The 12,728-nt window shown below is 54.1% G+C and overlaps 1 protein-coding gene across 1 annotated transcript; it reads left to right on the top strand.

Moving 5' to 3' along the window:
* Positions 1-6: 6 nt before the first annotated feature.
* VWA7 (von Willebrand factor A domain containing 7) lies at positions 7-12,571 on the top strand. Its single transcript, XM_003831552.6, has 17 exons — positions 7-314; positions 629-877; positions 1,181-1,459; positions 1,994-2,090; positions 2,797-2,907; positions 3,987-4,182; positions 4,301-4,470; positions 7,296-7,408; positions 7,618-7,734; positions 8,206-8,391; positions 9,666-9,798; positions 9,906-10,058; positions 10,170-10,262; positions 10,658-10,959; positions 11,038-11,177; positions 11,365-11,539; positions 11,652-12,571. The coding sequence occupies exons 2-17, from the start codon at positions 644-646 to the stop codon at positions 11,826-11,828; spliced, it is 2,676 nt and encodes an 891-aa protein (XP_003831600.1). The 5' UTR covers positions 7-314; positions 629-643; the 3' UTR covers positions 11,829-12,571.
* Positions 12,572-12,728: the final 157 nt, after the last annotated feature.

Raw genomic sequence — 12,728 nt, 5'->3', positions numbered from 1 at the left:
TTCTGGAGGGCAGAGGGGTGCGTCTTTCTGGGTCTGTCCCTGGCACTGTGCCAGGCCTGAGTCACGCTGCTTACTCCCTTCCTCCTCCCCAGCTCTCACTCACCTCCGCACTGCAGCCAAGGGAGGCCCGCCCTGGCGTGGGCTGCTGCCTGTGGCCTTGGGCAGGCAGGAGCGAAAGGGCCGGGGGTTGCCTGTCCTCCCCCACCCTGTTGAGGCCCTCCCCCTCTGCTGAGCCTCGGTTAATTATAACTCTGACCTAAGTGCCCTGTGACGTCAAGCCCGGGCCAGCCCTGCCCAGGAGACCCAGCAACCAGGTAGGGGAGGGCCTGAGAGGACTCAGGCTTCCTGAGCATGGGGAGTGTTTCTGCGGCAGGGCTGGGGACTCAGCCAGGGACTGGGGAGGGGGGCGTGGGGGAGGAACCTTGGACCCCTCTCCTGGCAGGTGTGTATGTCCCTAATGGTCCGATGAGGCCCTCAGGTTGTCTGGGTGACAGGGAGAGGGTGGGGAAGCCAGGCTGGAGCAGACACGACTTTTGAGGTAAAGCAGGTGCCCATGGAGACCCGCAGAGCCGGCCTGCCCTGGAATCGCGGCTGCTTCCTCCTCCCTTGAGAGCCTTCTGTCTCCCAGGTCCATGTCTCAGCCATGCTCCCCACGGAGGTCCCCCAATCCCACCCGGGCCCCTCAGCGTTGCTTCTGCTGCAGCTGTTGCTGCCCCCCACATCTGCCTTCTTCCCCAACATCTGGAGCCTGCTGGCTGCCCCTGGCTCCATCACCCACCAAGACCTAACTGAGGAGGCAGCGCTCAACGTCACCCTGCAGCTCTTCCTGGAGCAGCCACCCCCAGGCCGCCCCCCTCTTCGTCTTGAGGACTTCCTGGTGAGCATCCCAGGGTCCTGTCACACCCCTGCCAGAGTCCCCAATTCCATGGGGCCTCTACTCCTTGAGGGCTCTGGTTGCCAAGAGAAGAGATACCCATGGCCCCACCCCTGCAGCAGTAATACCCAGTAGTCTTGGTCCTGAAATTAGGAGTCCCCCTCCTTAGAAAGGTCCGGGACTGTCCCTCCTTTGTGGGGCTCACGACCCTCATACCCAGCCTTGAGTGTCAGTTGTTGAGATAAGGTGGGCAACAGTCAATCCAAAGGGCCTCCCTGGAGCCCCGTCGCCCGCTATTCTCCCCAGGGTCGAACACTCCTTGCTGATGACCTCTTTGCCGCCTACTTTGGACCTGGTTCTTCTCGGCGGTTCCGAGCAGCCTTAGGTGAGGTGTCTCGTGCCAATGCAGCCCAGGACTTCCTGCCAACTTCCAGGAATGACCCCGACCTGCACTTTGATGCTGAGCGACTGGGTCAGGGACGCGCGCGCCTGGTAGGGGCTCTGCGGGAGACCGTGGTGGCAGCCAGAGCCCTTGACCACACCCTGGCTCGCCAGCGCCTCGGGGCTGCACTTCATGCCCTGCAGGTGAGAACAGGGTTGGGTTGATGGTCAGAGGGGTCTTCACTTCCATGCCTGTCCGGGATGGAGCGCGTCCTATGGTGCCTTCTTGATCATGCCTCCTCCACTTTGGAAGGGGTGGGCACTGGCACGCGGTGCCCCGAGGCTGTGTCCCAGTTCCCCACCTCCAAGCTGGCAGTGCTTCCTGTAGGAACAGCAAGGAGGGCGCTGTGGCTGGAGAGAAGTGAGGGTGAGAGAGGAAGTCTGCGAGGTCAGAGAGCTGAGGGAGCAGCACACGCAGCAGGACTCTGCAGGCCGAGAGAGGCCTTGGGTTAGACTCTGAGCTGGGAAGAGATGCTGGAACAGTTTCCACCTGGGCAAAGCTCTGCTCTGAGCAATGGAGAGAGGGCAGTGGAGGGGACTTGGGGTGTCTGGTGGGAGCAGTAGGGGTGGGAGGGGACTTTCGGGGTGGGGAACTCAAAGGAGTGGCATATTAGTGCTGGAGATGGTGAGAAAGGCCAGACTAGTGCCTCACTCCCCTTCTCCTGTCCTCCGGACCAGGATTTCTACAGTCATAGCAACTGGGTGGAGCTGGGCGAGCAGCAGCCACACCCTCACCTCCTCTGGCCAAGGCAGGAGCTCCAGAACCTGGCACAAGGTATGGCTGTGACCCTGGTGGTGAGGCAGGAGTCCACAGGGCCACCTCAGTCCACCCAGCCACTGTGTCACATTCTGAAGTCCCAGAGGGTATGATGTTACTTAATCTCCACAAGGACTGAGGTCCCCCAGTCCAAGCAACGCCTGGCTCAGTTAAGCAGCTTCCCCAAGGTCACACAGGGAAAAGTAGCTAGGACCAGGTCTCCAGACCTCAGTCCCGTCTTAAGTGTGGCTTCCTCCCCGCACTGACTCCCATGGGGCCTTCTCTCACAGCCCCCTCACCCTCTCACCTGGAAGCTGCCTCCTGTCCACAACTCACAGAGGGCATAATCCCCATAGGATTGGTCCCTACACGTACTGTGTTTGTATTTTTCTTATTATTTATTTATGTATTTATTTTTTAGAGATGAGGTCTCACTGTGTGGCGCAGGCTGCTCTGCCCGCCTTAGCCTCCTAAAGTGCTGGGATTACAGTCGTGAGCCACCGCACCCAGCCTGTGCTGTGTTTTCCAGCACAGCCCCAGTTTCAAACATTCAGGCTCACTGCGGGCCCATGATCCTAGGTTTTAGTTCAGAAAGCTTTGCTAGGGAACTTCTGGGTGTTCGCCTCATCCCAGCTGGGAGGAGAAGCTGAAAAGGTTTGGGTGGGTGGGGATAAAGGCTGGGGGTGGCAGAATCTTGGGTTCTAGCCCTGCCCTCTCTTCCCAGTGGCCGATCCTACCTGCTCCGATTGCGAGGAGTTGAGCTGCCCCAGGAATTGGCTGGGCTTCACACTCCTCACCTCTGGCTACTTTGGAACTCATCCCCCGAAACCTCCAGGTACCAGACAAGAAAGTTCCCCAGAAGTAAGGGGAGAAAGTCATTCCCTTATAGGATCTCTGTCCTGTAGGCCCGTATGCCTTTGCTATGGCATCTCCTCCTAGGAGGAGAGGATGCTGGGAACAGGGTGGGTGGAGGAAAGTCCCCTGAGGAGGCTATGGTGGGGTTGAGGTAGGGGAGCAACTTCTTCCTCTGCTGATAGGATTTCTCCCTTGTCATAGGCAGCTTTGGGGGACTGGCTGGAGGGATCAGGGGATCCACCATATGCTGTGGTGACTGACCACCATGCCCTAAGATTTACTCCAGAATTCCCCTCCACAAAGCACCATCCTTTTTATCCTTTTTTTTTTTTTTTTTTTTTGAGATGGAGTTTTGTTCTTTTTGCCCAGGCTGGAGTGCAGTGGCACGATCTCGGCTCACTGCAACCTCCGCCTCCCAGGTTCAAGCGATTCTCCTGCCTCAGCCTCCCGAGTAGCTGGGATTATGGGCATGTGCCACCACGCCCGGCTAATTTTGTATTTTTAGTAGAGACAGGGTTTCATCATGTTGGCCAGGCTTGTCTCAAACTCCTGACTTCAGGTGATTCACCCACCTCAGCCTCCCAAAATGCTGGGATTACTGGTGTGAGCCACCGTGCCCAGCCATCATTTATTTATTTATTTATTTTTTGAGACTGAGTCTTGCTCTGCTGCCCAGGCTGGAGTGCAGTGGCGTGATCTTGGTTCACTGCAACCTCCGCCTCTTGGGATCAAGCTATTTTCCTTCCTCAGCCTCCTAAGTAGCTGGGATTACAAGCATGCGCCACCACACCTGGCTAATTTTTATAGTTTTAGTAGAGACAGAGCTTCACCATGTTGGCCAGGCTGGTCTCGAGCTCCTGATCTCAGATGATCTGCCGGCCTCGGCCTCCCAAAGCGCTGGGATTCCAGGCGTGAGCCACCGCACCCACCCCCATCATCATTTCTTGCTGAACCCTTGCTGAGGGGTGAGAGGGTCAGGCCAGGCCTGAAAGGGCCTCATTTTCTTAGGAGGCAGTGGGTTTTTGACCTCCACTCTCCAGATCCCTTTCCCCAACCCAGGGAAATGTAGCCACGGGGGCCATTTTGACCGGAGCAGCTCCCAGCCACCGAGGGGAGGCATCAACAAGGACAGCACATCCCCAGGCTTCTCCCCTCACCACATGCTGCACCTCCAGGCTGCAAAACTGGCCCTTCTAGCCTCCATCCAGGCCTTCGGCCTTCTGCGAAGCCGCCTGGGAGACAGGGATTTCTCCAGGTGAGCGGCCTCCTGGGGATGGACCCCTTCATGGGGAGGCGCTCCTGCGGGAAGGGAGAAACCAGGCGCTGGGGACAAACGTGCAGGCCCTTCACTGTGTCTCTGGCTTGCTCCCCAGGCTGCTGGACATCACCCCAGCCTCCAGCCTGAGCTTTGTCCTGGACACCACGGGCAGCATGGGTGAGGAGATCAACGCTGCCAAAATCCAGGCTCGCCACATTGCGGAGCAGCGGAGAGGCAGCCCCATGGAGCCTGTCCACTATGTCCTGGTGCCTTTTCATGACCCAGGTAAGTGTGGTCTGGCTAGGACAGTAGAGGGGAGGAAAATTCAAGGTAAGGGATAGACTGGGTGTGGTGGCTCACGCCTGTAATCCCAGCACTTTGGGAGGCTGAGGCAGGTGGATCACCTGAGGTCGGGAGTTTGAGACCAGCCTGACTAACATGGAGAAACCCCGTCTCTACTAAAAATACAAAATTAGCCGGGCGTGGTGGTGGGCACCTATAATCCCAGCTACTCGGGAGGCTGAGGCAGGAGAATCACTTGAACCCAGGAGGCAGAGGTTGCGGTGAGCCGAGATCGTGCCTTTGCACTCCAGCCTGGGCAACAAGAGCAAAAAACTCTGTCACAAAAAAAAAAAAGAAAAAAAAAAAAGAAAAGAAAAGAAAGAAAAAAAGAAAAGAAAAAAAGGTAAGGGATAAAGGCCTGTGGTGAGGAAGTGGGCTCGTGGTGGCACTTCCTGTAGTCCCGAGTGAGCCTCTACTGTGTGCATACAGAAAATTAGCAGCAACCTGGGTGGGGTGGCTCACGCCTGCAATCCCAGCACTTTGGGAGGCAGAGGTGGGAGGATCGTTTGAGCCCAGGATTTCAAGACCAACCTGGACAACACAGAGAAACTCAGGTCTCTACAAAAAAATTAATAAAAATTATGTGTGGGTGTGGTGGCACATGCCTATAGTCCCAGCTACTTGGGAAGCTGAGGCAGGAGGATCACTTGAGCCCAGGAGACTGAGGTTGCAGTGAGCCGTGATGGCACTACTCCACTCCAGAGCGGCCTGGGTGACGCAGTGAGACCCTGTCTCTAAAAAAAAAAAAAAGATAACTAGCAGACTTGCCTCCCACTCTTTCTAAAATGGCAGCACTTTCCATGAGTTTAATGCATGATTCATGCTTTGGCACGTGGCCTCTGCTTTCTTAGGCTTTCATGCTAATAAACCATTTTCTTTTTTTCTTTTTTTTGAGACGGAGTCTCGCTCTGTTGCCCAGGCTGGAGTGCAGTGGCGCGATCTCGGCTCACTACAAGCTCCGTCTCCCGGGTTCACGCCATTCTCTTGTCTCAGCCTCCTGAGTAGCTGGGACTACAGGCGCCCGCCACCACGCCCGGCTAATTTTTGTATTTTTAGTAGAGACGGAGTTTCACCGTGTTAACCAGGATGGTCTCCATCTCCTGACCTCGTGATCCGCCCGCCTTGGCCTCCCAAAGTGCTGGGATTACAGGCGTGAGCCACCGTGCCCGGCCGCCATTTTCAATTCTCTCCATTTCTTATAGACAGAGATTGGTATCAAGATGGGGTTGTTGGGGCCAGGCTTCTGGGAAGCATCTGAGATAACTAGCTACATTGTATTCCTTTTCCATTGATTAGAAGTTAGATTCTCTGGCTTGAGTCTGACTGTGTGTCTTTAGGCTGGTCATGTAAACTTTCTTTGCCTCGATTTCATCATCTGTAAAATGGGTATCAGTTATCATATCAGGGTGGGGCAGGAACAAATCACAATGTTGGAATGTCATCAGTTAAGGCTATTTTCACTTCTTTTGTGGATCTTCAGTTGCTTCAGGCCATCTGGATGTATAAGTGCCAGTCACAGGGGATATGATTGGTTAGCTTGGGCTCAGAGGCCTGACACCTCCCTCATCCTGCCTAACTCCCAGAGTTGAAATGATGATCAAATAAAATGCCTACTGGACTGAGAGTTGCCTAAATTTGAGTCTTATTTGTCTGCATACATCCTACAGTGGCTGGCATTTAATAGACTTATTATGTTTGATGAAGATATAAATAAAGGTATAACTAAGAACTTAGCACTTATGTGTCAAAGCACTATCTTAAGATTTGCAAAATCAACTCATTTAGTCCTCCCAATAAGGCTCTGAGGTAAGTGCAATTCGGTCTCTTTTCTTATGAGGAAACCCAGTATTTTTTTTTTTTTTTTTTTTGAGAGAGAGAGAGGGAGAGTCTCACTCTGTCACCCAGGTTGGAGTGCAATGGTACAATCATGCCTCACTGCAGCCTCGATTCAAGCAATCCTCCTGCCACAGCCTCCTGAGTAGCTGGGACTACAGACGAGCACCACCATATCTGGCTAATTTTTGTATTTTTTTGTAGAGATGGGGTCTCACTATGTTACCCAGGCTGATCTCGCGCTCCTGGGCTCAAGTGATCCTCCCACTTCAGCCTCTCAAAGTGCTGGGATTATAGGCGTGACCATTTTTTTTTTATATATACGCACATGTAGCCAATAAAGGCCTACAGGAAATGCCACCATTTTCTTCAGGGAGTGGAGGCCACCTTCCCACCAGGGACACCTAGGTCTGCCCTGCCCTGCCCTGCCCCGCCCTGCACTGACAAGTATGACTTTTTTTTTTTTTTTTTTTTCTTGAGATGGAGTCTGTCGCCAGACTGGAGTGCAGCGGCACGATCTTGGCTCACTGCAACCTCCGCCTCCCGGGTTCAAGTGATTCTCCTGCCTCAGCCTCCCCAGTAGCTGGGGAGGCTAGTGGGGAGCCTCTGGGGAGGCTACTGGGGAGGCTACAGGCATGCATCACCATGCCCAGCTAATTTTTATATTTTTTAGTAGAGACGAGGTTTCACCATGTTGGCCAGGATGGTTTTGATCTCTTGACCTCATGATCCACCCGTCTTGGCCTCCCAAAATGCTGGGATTACAGGTGTGAGCCACCACACCCGGCCAAGTATGAGTCTTATAATGGAGTATTGTTATTTCAATACCTGTCCGCTCCAGAAGCACACCAGGCCCCTCAACTGGGGAGGTGGCTCTGGGTAAGAATGAGGGGAGCTCTTTCCTCACTTATCTTAACCTCCTTTCCCCTTCCCAGGGTTCGGCCCTGTCTTTACAACCAGTGACCCTGACAGCTTCTGGCAACAGCTTAATGAGATCCATGCCTTAGGGGGTGGAGACGAGCCTGAGATGTGCCTGTCAGCCCTGCAGGTCTGGCCCCTCCCTTCTTCCCCATTTCCTGGCCCCACCACCAGGGGGAGCTAGATCCCTCCTGGGGCTCCCCGCCACCTTCAGCACCTAGATCCACTAGCTTCACTGTAGGGTTCCCAGGCCATATTCCCTTCTGCTTCATCCTCCTTGGCTCTACCCATTCCCCTCCTGCTGCCATTGTTAACACTGGTCGTTGCCTTCCCTGCCAGCTGGCCCTGCTGCACACACCTCCACTCTCAGATATCTTTGTCTTCACGGATGCCTCCCCCAAGGATGCCTTTCTCACCAACCAGGTGGAATCCCTGACTCAGGAGCGGCGCTGCCGGGTGAGCAGAGCTAGTGGGAGACCCAGTGTTAGCCTCCCAGGGATGTGAGAGACCCTGTGATGACAATCTCATAACGAGGGTTGCACCACACTATGGTGGCCCAACAAGCCTTGGTATATGGTGGGAGAAGCAGACAATGAGCGGAACATTTCCTGGTACCTTTAATGATACACGTAAGAGGCCCTACCCTTAATAACGCTGAATTTTTATTTGACCCTGCCTAATAAACAATGTGAAGAACTGGGGCTCTAGTCACCAAAAATCCACTGTGACAGTTACAAGGAGGTGGCCAACTACTAACTGAAGGCAGGGGGTTCTGTCATTGGGATTCCCCACCCCAGCAGCCAGAAGGCAGGCAGAGACCTTATCACAAACCATCAGCTCTGGAGAAAGCTTGAGCACAGGGATTCTTATTCATAATAGTGGATGGCACTTGGACACCCCAATCACTGAGCTCTCTTCTGGGCACAGGTAACATTCCTGGTGACTGAAGATACATCAAGGGTTCAGGGTCGAGCTCGGCGTGAGATCTTGTCCCCTCTGCGTTTTGAGCCATACAAAGCAGTGGCCCTGGCCTCAGGAGGAGAGGTGATCTTCACCAAAGACCAGCACATTCGAGACGTGGCAGCCATTGTTGGGGAGAGCATGGCTGCCCTGGTGAGTAAGTGGGGGCCAGGGCCCTCACTTAGGAACTGAAGGGTGGTCAGGCTGCACCTCTCTTCTGATAGGAGAAAGGGGAATCACTCTCACTGCTGTGTTGTTCTTCCAGTCACGGGGCAGGAAAGGAAGTTTCTCTTCCTCTGAGATCCATGACTAGCCACGCCACCTTTTTTTCTTTTTTTTTTTTGAGATGGAGTCTTATGGTCACCCAGGTTGGAGTGCAGTGGCACAATCTCGGCTCACTGCAACCTCCACCTCCCGGGTTCAAGTGATTCTCCTGCCTCAGCCTCCCAAGTCGCTGGAGTTACCAGTGCCCACCACCAGGCCCGGCTAATTTTTGTATTTTTTTAGTAGAGCCGGGGTTTCACCGTTTTTTTGGCCAGGCTGGTTTCGTACTCCTGACCGCAAGTGATCCGCCTACCTTGGCCTCCCACAGTGCTGGGATTACAGGCGCGAGCCACCACGCCTGGCCCGCATTGTCCTTTTATATCAGTAAACCCCTCCCCACTTGGCTTCCAGTATTCTGCCTCCAGGGTTACCACAGGAAGTCCTACCATCTTTTTGGGGAGGTGGCTTGTATTTTGCAGAGACAGAGTCTTGCTATATTGACTAGGCTGTTCTTGAACCCCTGGCCTCAAGTGATCCTCCTGCCTTGGTCTCCCAGGTGCTGGGATTACAGACATGAGCCACCACGCGTGGCCTATCATCTTTTAATGGGGCACAAGATGTGATTGTCTCATCCTGAATCCCTTGCCTCCAACTTTGTCTCTGACCATAATAACTTCATCCCTGGCCCCGTGCCCCTCTCTCACTGGTATCCCTTTCTGCCTGTTTGACGTGGTTTCTTTCTTTTTTCCTTTTCTTTCTTTTTTTTTTTTTTTTTTTTTTGAGACAGAGTCTTGCACTGTCGCCCAGGCTGGAGTGCAATGGTACAATCTTGGCTCACTGCAACCTCTGCCTGTTGGGTTCAAGCAATTCTCCTGCTCCAGCCTCCCAGGTAGCTGGGATTACAGGAGCCCACCACCACACCTGGCTAATTTTTTGTATTTTTTTTTTTAGTAGAGATGTAGTTTCACTGTGTTGGCCAGGCTGGTCTCGAACTCTTGACCTTGTGATCCACCCGCCTCAGCCTCCCAAAGTGCTGGGATTACAGGCGTGACCAACCGCGCCCGGCCCAATGACATGGTTTCTTTCTATCTCCCCTTTCTTCTTTGTTCCTCATCCCATACCTCATCTTCTCCCCCATTTTCTGGTCCTGCCAATCCCTCAAGGTGACTCTTCCCCTGGACCCTCCTGTTGTGGTGCCTGGGCAGCCACTTGTGTTCAGTGTGGATGGGCTGCTCCAGAAGATCACAATCCGGATCCATGGAGACATCAGCAGCTTCTGGATCAAGAACCCTGCAGGTACCTCTGAAGGTAGAGGGAAGAGTGGGGACCGGGGAATAGACAATCGAGGGGATGTACTCAAGGAGAGCAAATGCTTCATGTGACAATCTCTTCCCTGACCCCAGGGGTCTCCCAGGGCCAGGAGGAAGGCGTGGGTCCTCTAGGTCACACTCGCCGCTTTGGGCAGTTCTGGATGGTGACCATGGATGACCCTCCACAGACAGGAACCTGGGAGATCCAGGTCACAGCTGAGGACACCCCTGGGGTGAGAGTGCAAGGTAAGGAGGGAGGTGTTCCTGGGAAGGGGAAGCAGAGACTGCAGGCCTCAGAGAACACGATCAGTCACATTCCTTTCAGGAAGGGCTCTGACTGCCTTTGCCCTTTCCCAGCCCAGACCTCCCTGGACTTCCTCTTCCACTTTGGGATCCCCATGGAGGATGGACCCCACCCTGGCCTCTACCCCCTGACTCAGCCAGTTGCAGGTACATTTATTCCCTGAGCCCCCACCCACCTAACCCCCAGTTTTATATATATATATATAATATATATAATATATAATATATATATTATATATATAATGTATATATGTATACATACATCTGTGCATATGCATAACTTTTATATTGAGTTATAATTTACATAATGTGCACTAAAGTGTACAGTTTGATGGATTTCATATAATACACCCAGTTCAGGATATAGAACATTTCCAGCACCCCAGAACTCCCTCCTGATGCTCCCCATCAATACCCCTCGAAGGTAACCTATTTTCCCATCCATACTCCCCAGAGGGAACCCCTATTTTGAAGGCCATTAATTCTTTTCTCCCTGTGTCTCCGAATCTCACAATGTTCTCCCCTCCTCGCCCCTGTCCCAGGTCTTCAGACCCAGCTGCTGGTAGAAGTGACAGGGTTGGGTTCCAGAGCCAATCCTGGGGATCCTCAGCCGCATTTCTCCCACGTCATCCTTCGAGGGGTCCCAGAGGGTGCCGAACTAGGCCAGGTGCCCTTGGAGCCCGTGGGACCTCCGGAGCGAGGTCTCCTCACAGCCTCGCTGTTGCCCACGCTGCTGTCCACCCCTAGACCCTTCTCCCTGGAGCTGATTGGCCAGGACACAGCGGGGCGGCGCCTGCACAGGGCTGCCCCTCAGCCTAGCACTGTAGTCCCTGTCCTTCTGGAGGTGAGACGCTAGGGGCAAGTGCGGCTGGGGCTGGAGAGAGTTAGAGCGGCCCCTTCCCTGACGAACCCTTCTCTGCAGCTTAGTGGCCCCTCGGGTTTCTTGGCCCCGGGCAGCAAAGTCCCACTCAGTCTCCGCATCGCCAGCTTCTCGGGCCCTCAGGATCTTAACCTTAGGACTTTCGTCAACCCCAGCTTCTCCCTCACCTCCAACCTCTCCAGGTGAGGCCCATGAACCCTCCAGCTCCCTCTGGCATCTTGCCCGGCCAATGCTTATCCCAAGCCCTGCCCCTGTCCCCCTCCGACTGGCCCTCAGAATCCTCCTCTCCGCTCCCGTGCCCCTGCAGGCGTCCCGACTCTAGGCTCTGGGCAGCCTGGGGCTTTAGCGACGCCTATATCCTCTCTCCAGGGCTCACCTGGAACTGAATGAGTCGGCCTGGGGCCGCCTGTGGCTGGAGGTCCCAGATTCAGCGGCCCCGGATTCCGTGGTGATGGTGACTGTGACTGCAGCGGGACGAGAAGCCAACCCAGTACCCCCGACTCATGCTTTCCTCCGGCTCCTGGTATCGGCCCCAGCCCCGCAGGTGAGGTACCGCTACTTTCCATCACAGGGTGGGCAAGGCGGGGGAGGGTGGTGTAGGTTTAATTTGAGTACAGCTCTAGCACACCCTGTCATTCTCTTCCTTTTCCCCACAGGACCAGCACACCACCCCTACCGGCTCATCTGACACGATCCTCACCACGGCCACCCCTGCCTTTTCCCCCTTCACATTGGTGACTCAAGGCAGGGCTGGGGCAGGGCTGGCTACGGGCAGCCCCTGGTGGGGCACAGTTGGAGGGGTGCTACTTCTGCTAGGCCTGGCCTCCTGGTGACACAACGGGCTCTAAAGGGATGGGTCTCCAGCACTATTTTCAACCTGCCCCATTGGTAAGACGATCTGGGACACATTTGTCACATAGGTCTTAGGACCTTACCTCTCCTAGCTGGGATGAAGGTTTTCTCTTTTTTGTTGTTGTTGTTTTTTTTTGAGATGTAGTTTTGCTCATTGCCCAGGCTGGAGTGCAGTGGCGCAATCTCGGCTCGCTGCAACCTCTGCCTCCCAGGTTCAAGCGATTCTCCTGCCTCAGCCTCCCAAGTAGCTGGGATCACAGGTGCCCGCCACCACGCCCGGCTAATTTTTTGTATTTTTAGTAGAGACAGGGTTTCACTATGTTGGCCAGGCTGGTCTCAAACTCCTGACCTCAGGTGATCCACCTGCCTCTGCCTCCCTAAGTGCTGGGATTACAGGCGTGAGCCACCGTGCCCGGCCAATGAAGGTTTTCTTTCTCCATCACATCCCTTTCCTTTCTTAGAAACTTCGAGACTGGGGCTGGGTGCAGTGGCTCACGCCTGTAATCCCAGCACTCTGGGAGGCTGAGGCAGGAGGATCACTTGAGCCCAGGAGGTTGAGGCTGCAGTGAGTTGTGGTCGAACCACTGCACTACAGCCTGAGCGACAGTGAGACCCTATCTCAGAAACAAAACAAAACAAAACAAAACACCCTGCAAGACTGGGATAGAGGGCAATGGATATTCCCACAATGCACTTTTCCTAACCCTGTGAGAAACAAACCAAAGACATTTTTGGAGAAAGCTGCTTTCTGGAGCAGCTTCGGTTTTATTTTTGTATTTAAGGCTGAAGGACAGTTTCAATAAACATGTCTTCTTCCCAGAGGGATTTCAAAGAAAGATCGTTTTTGCATGTCATATAGGGGAGAATGAGGACATGAGACA

The sequence above is a fragment of the Pan paniscus genome, chromosome 5, assembly GCF_029289425.2.
Source record: "Pan paniscus chromosome 5, NHGRI_mPanPan1-v2.0_pri, whole genome shotgun sequence".
NCBI classification, from domain to species: domain Eukaryota; kingdom Metazoa; phylum Chordata; class Mammalia; order Primates; family Hominidae; genus Pan; species Pan paniscus.
Note: the sequence above shows the minus strand (reverse complement) of the source record. Positions and strands in the feature narration are given on the sequence as shown.